Source organism: Lepus europaeus, chromosome 4 (genome assembly GCF_033115175.1).
Source record: "Lepus europaeus isolate LE1 chromosome 4, mLepTim1.pri, whole genome shotgun sequence".
NCBI classification, from domain to species: domain Eukaryota; kingdom Metazoa; phylum Chordata; class Mammalia; order Lagomorpha; family Leporidae; genus Lepus; species Lepus europaeus.
The window spans coordinates 22997784-23003783 of record NC_084830.1 but is presented as its reverse complement, the minus strand read 5'-3'; the positions used below and the strand labels follow the sequence as shown (position 1 = coordinate 23003783).

Here is a 6000-nt window from a genome sequence, read left to right as displayed (position 1 = left end):
AATGCAATCACTTTCTAAACACCCTACTTTCAGATGCCATAATTGGATCAAGCTTTCATCTGAATCCATCAATCAATAGCATTAATCCATTAATTGCTAACCTAAGACTTTGGTGTTCAAACATCTGCATGAGTTTGGGGAGCCAAATCTGGTTAAATGCATATTACCATATGCATTCACTTGCCTTCAGCCAGAATAACTACCTTTCTTACTGCTGGTAGGGGGCTGGGAGGTCTGAGAGAACAATTTCAGTTTTCATTTGACCGGAAATATCTCCTTACTTGTTTTTCATTTGTGAAAGGCAGCTTTGCTAGGCAAAGAATTTTTAGGTGACAGTTTTTTTCTTCCAGTACTTTGAATATGTCATTCTATGGCAACAAGGCTTCTTGACTCTAATGTTTCTAAAAGAACTGAGATATTAGTTTTCTAGGGTTCCTTTATATGTGATGAGTCCTTTTTTGCCTGTTGCTTTTTTTTCTTTGTATTTTAACATTTATACTGTGATGTGTCTTTTTGTGGATATCTTTGCATTTATCCTGATTACAATTCTTTGAGCTTCTGGAGTGTATAGATTGATTTTCATCAAATTTGGGATGTTTCTAACCATTATTTTTTTCTGCTCCTTTTGCTTTCTTTTCTCTTCTGAAAATCCCACTATGTGTGTGTGTGTGTGTGTGTCTATAAAATGGTGTCTACATTCAGGTCTGTTTATTTTTTCCTCATTCTTTTTGTTTTTTTGTCTCCATTAATCTAACTTCCAATGCACTGATTATTTCCAATTCTTTAGGGGTTCAATCTAGTGAATTTTTCATTTCAGTTATACTTTTAAACTCCAGAGTTTCCATCTGTTTTTTTTTTTTTGTAATTCTTCTCTTTCTAATTGATGGTCTGTATTTGATGAGACATTTTCATCCTAGTTTGCTTTACTTACTTAGCATTGGTTTTTTAGTTTTTTGAACATATTTATAATGACTGCTTTGAAGTCTCTGCCTGTTAAATTTGACATCTAGACCTCCTCACAGGCGATTTAATTTGAGGCCTGCTTTTTTCCTATGTGTCACACCTTCTTGTTTCTTTGCATGTCTTTTGTTTTTTTTTTAAGGACATTTTAAGTAATATGAAACAGCAAGTCTGGATACGAATTTCTCTCCACTCTGACATAATTTTTCTTGTTTATTGATTTAGTAACTCAGCTACACTATTTTAATAAAATCCAATTCCTCCTGTCACCACCACCCCCCACCACGACACAGTGTGAAGTGTCTGGCCTCTGCAGAGTCACCCTAGCATGACAGTGGCTTTAACAGTCTCTCCTTGATCTGTTTAATCATCTCTGTTTATTATATCCCACCCAGCTAATAGGTTCTACTAACTGTCTGCTGATTGGTCTACTCTTTTCAACAATGCCCTGGGATGAGAATTGGTCTACAGTTTCATCTAACAAATTCAGGCAAGTTTTTTGTGTGTGTGTGATTTGCTTTGTTTTTGTTTGTTTTGAGGTCAGTCACCAAGGGTTTCTTTTTTTTGTTCTTTAAGAAGATTCTTAATAGGCATTTTCCTGTTTCTTTCCAGTAAATTATCTGGCCTATAGTTTAGCATCTTGTTCTCATAGAACTATCAACCTCCTCTTCATTTATTACCATCAAATCTCCAGTGTTTTAGAGAGCAGGCTTAGGGATGAACTTCCCCTCACACCACAGTTCCTTTGGGAAAGAACATGGAATCCTCTGGTCTTATCAGCTGTATCTTCTCCCTTGGGCAAAATCTCTGAGCCACTGATGCTGGTCTTGACAGAGACAGTGGCCTGCATCTCTGAGAGTGACAACTCTTCCTGACCCTAGGTTGAGGCAATATCCTCTCAGTGAATTGGGGTTAGGCCCCTAATCTTTTGCTATACTCACCAGGAAATGATGATTTCTAAAAATTAAAGTTGGAGAGAAGTATAAATGTTTACTTGTCCCTGCTGGTTAAGATACTGTATTTCTTAAGAGCTGAGATGAATGGAAGATCTTTTTGGCCACATATGCCTGGAGTGGAGCTTCCACTAAATTTGGCAGGGGTGTGGGGGGGTAGAGGGAGGGGGGAGAAAGGCATGGTTCAAGTGCTACTAACTGCCATTATAGTTCTTCTATATTTAGTAGATGTTTTTAAGTAAATATTTGCAGTATGTTCTTAGGACAATTTCCAGATATTTTAAATAGTTCTGTTTTTATAGTTCTCACCAATCACAGTTGTTTCTCTGGGGAATGAATCTACATATCTCTTCACACCTTTCCATAAATTATAATCCTGTCTTAAAAGTTGAATTCCATAAGTTAACATAATTGCTAGTTTTCCTTGTCATTAATAGATGCTTCATTTTTTAGCTGCCAGTAAGGTAGAGCTGACATTATCCATTCCTGATCAAGTTGGCTTGACTCCTCTCAAATAAACAAGTTTATGTGCAAATGTGAAAAGAGAAACTACGACAGGGAATTAGGTAGGAGAGAAATTTTATCATTTTCAAAGTAAGAGGACACTTTTTTTTTTTTTTAGCTTTGAAAATTAACTGCTGAGACTCAGAGTGACAGTTTGAAATGGAAAATCATTTGCACATGGGCACTATCTACTAAGCTAGTACACCTAAGTTATTTTTTTTTTCATTTTTCTATATTTGAATAGAGCTAAGTCACCATGGATTTACATTTCACTTCCCGCATCTACCTGAATCTTGTTTTTGACTTGGCATCATTCACTGGAATCATTTTGGTAGAGTACAAATAAATAAGTAAAGACTTTTAATAGTTATTGCTATAAAAGTTAACATTTACTTAGGGCTCCAGGAGTGCCTTTTAAAACCTTTAAGCATATAATTTTAATTAATTGTAACAATACTACTCTTGGCTAATTCAGATTATTATTATTTCCATTTTACAGATAAAGAAACTAGGCACTGAGAGAGTAAGTCATTTGCGCAACATCATATTGCTCATCAGTCGGGAATGGAGGCTGGATTTGAAGAGGCCGCCAAGTTTCTACTGAACCCTGTATTATGTTATTATTTTCTAAAATTTTAGCTCCCTATCCAAAATGCATACAGTGACCTTGTAAGAGTGATAGCTAGGAAATTTCAACAGAATTATTCAATCACTCAATCAAAAAATTTGCTGAGTACCTTCCATAACCATTAAGTACAATTATTTAATTGAGCATGGAAACCAAATGCCAACCTTTTATAATAAAAATTGGCTCTCCTCAGAATGGAAAATAACTGAATGAAAATCAAAACCTGAGAACATTGGTAAGCATTAACCTTCAGTTGTGATTATGACAAAGGTCTTAATATTTTGATATACATTACCTACATGAAAGGTACCATGTTAATGCTAAAGTGCTTTTTTAAAATAATTTCATTTCATCCCCGAAACACCACAAGGTAACTGGCTAAGAGCTCAAGTTCTAAATTCAGGCTTGTGGGGTCTGAAACCCAATCCCATTACTGACCAGATTTATAAAACAGACAAATTATTTAGCATCATTGGGCCAAAATTTCTTCATCTGGAGATTAAGGATAATAACAATACTTAATGTAGCAGGTAAGAATGTGTTCAATTGCCAAGTAAAGGAATAGAAAAGTATAAGGGTTTATTTGTCCACAATTGAAAGCCTGAAAAATAGTGAATGTAGACGCTGGGTAGGCATTTTCACAAGGTCAGAGACGGCGTCTGATCCTTTCAGCCTCTTCTTCAGGAGCACAGGGTGGCTGCTGCAGTCTGGATATCTGGATATCATATCAGTGTGCAGGGCAGCAAGAGAGAATTGGGTACCAGCCATGGAGTCCTCTTTTGGTCAGTAAAGCAAAGGCAGGACCCCAGCACATTTCCTCTCTTGTCTCCATGACCGGAGCTACGTTAAATACAGCCACTCAAAGTGTATGTAGGAGAAACATTATCACTCACACTAATTGGGATTCTATTAGCAAGGGAAGGAAGAATGAGATTGTTGGGTAAGCATCTAAACAGTGTTTGCCACACAACATCATCAGATTAGGAGAATGGAGAGAATTCTGGCTAAGTTCTCAATAAGGTCCAGGTTCTCACCCAGTGCCATCAAATGTGAACTGTTCCCTTTTGCAAATAAAGAAGTTAAGCAACTTAATCCAAATCACACTGTTCCACACAAAAGAGGTAAGATTCAAAGGCACCTCAAAGCCCAAGAATTAAAAACTCAAAGAGTCATTAGGACATTAGGTAGAAGCTTTTCAAAGATACCATTGCTTATGGATTGTTTTTCACAGTCTAAGACTTACACATTTTTTTTTTTCCTTCAGAGAAATGCTAAGGTATGCCTCAGTTGGAGTCCCTGTGGGAGTCAGTGGACTAAGAAGTGAAGAAATAATAACTCTACTGCTGAGTCTTCTGGATCACCAGGCAGCCACCTAGAATGCAGCAAAAAGATACCTGTATTACACAGAAAACTGCATAGAACAAATATACAGCCATAAAGCTTAAGTGTCTGATTAATCATGGAAACCAAATACTGACCCTTTAGGATAATAGTTGGCTCTCTCAGAATGGAAAATAACTGCCTAAGAATCAAAACCTGATGTGTGAACTATCCCCTCAAAGCAAGATACTCAAGACCTTAGAAGCTTTTGCCAGGAAAATAGACGTCTCTATTTTATGCTTTAGAAGCCTACCATTACTAATTAAAACCACAACATTTAAAGAATAATGCCTCCCCACCACTGCATGAAAAGATTTAGCTCCATATTTGCAAGGTGTAAGGAACACATGAGATCTGATGACTTCATACAGAATAGCTCCATGCATATAATTACTGTGTACAGAGGTGTCTGGACAGCAGATTTTTCATCAATGCCAAGACAAGCCTGTACTACATTAGTAGAAAATGTAGAACACATGGTTCCAAGTCTGCTTGCTCAATCACAAACTGGGAAGAGTATTACCAACTTGACTTCCTCCCAGAGGGTGAAAGAGCAGAAGATAAGCTCCATGAAGACACACACCATGTCTTACAAAGCCTGATAGTAGTGGTTGCAAAACTTGGGGAATTTAAGGATTATCAAATGTTACCTTGCCAAGTAAGAACATTAAAATAACAATCACAACAACCAACCACCTACCACTATCATTATTTCATAAAAAAGTTTTTAACATCAAGCAAGTAGGATATAATTATCCTTGAGATTAAAGGAAGTATTTACATGAGATGAATTTTTATCAAAATTCCAGTCCCTCATTTTTCTCATTTGAGATGGATAGATTAGTATTTGGGAATCACAGTCAGTCTTAGCATTTTCTCTCAGTCCTCGATCCACATTCCAGGCACTGGATTTCAAGGACAAGAGGACTACAGGTAGGACCCAGAATTTTCAAGATCCATGCAATTAAACAATCTTTACCAGAAACTTTTAGAGTGCATTTGTAATTGGAGCAGAGAACTTGAGTAGGCTTCCCCTGCTTCCTGCATGGTCTGCCTTAAGCTATCTCATTAGTTTCATATTGAGTTTAAACTAAGTGTTCAAGTTCCTATTGACGCTATTTATATAGACACCATATCTCTGGTGCTAGAACATATCCTCTTTGTAGACAAGGGCCTTACATTCTCCACAGGATCTCCCTCCCACTCAGCAGGCATCTACTGGTTGGTGTGAGCTTTGATGACTGAGGAGTCTGTAAAAGTTCTAAGAGCAAATCATAACAGCTGATGAGCATCAATGTGAACTGGTCGTGAGGGGAAAAATGGATCTGTCCAAAGAGGTAACAAAAAAAATAGTTCACAGCCAAGTAAAAACGCTCATGCTCACACATTGTCTAGCTACACAGTACCTTATACACATGCTCAGAGTATACACGGAGGGTCTGAGGCTGAAATCTGTCTTTTTAGAAAATTCAGATAAAATCAAGGCTGCATATGCTTAAAAACTAAAATGAAAATTTGTATAACCTAGATTTTCCTATACAACATGAAACATCCTCTATGTATTTACAACATAGT

The 6000-nt window shown here is 36.9% G+C and overlaps 1 protein-coding gene across 2 annotated transcripts in view; it reads right to left on the bottom strand.

Moving 5' to 3' along the window:
• Nucleotides 1-722: 722 nt before the first annotated feature.
• Nucleotides 723-6000, bottom strand: part of TAF2 (TATA-box binding protein associated factor 2) — a 121067-nt gene continuing 115789 nt past the window's right edge. For both annotated transcript variants that reach the window (XR_009865697.1, XM_062188059.1), the window contains one exon: nt 723-4417. Coding sequence is in view for 1 of the 2 variants with exons in the window: in XM_062188059.1 (XP_062044043.1) it covers nt 4383-4417 (35 nt within the window). In the remaining variant the exon portion in view is untranslated. The remainder of the gene's footprint in view (nt 4418-6000) is intronic.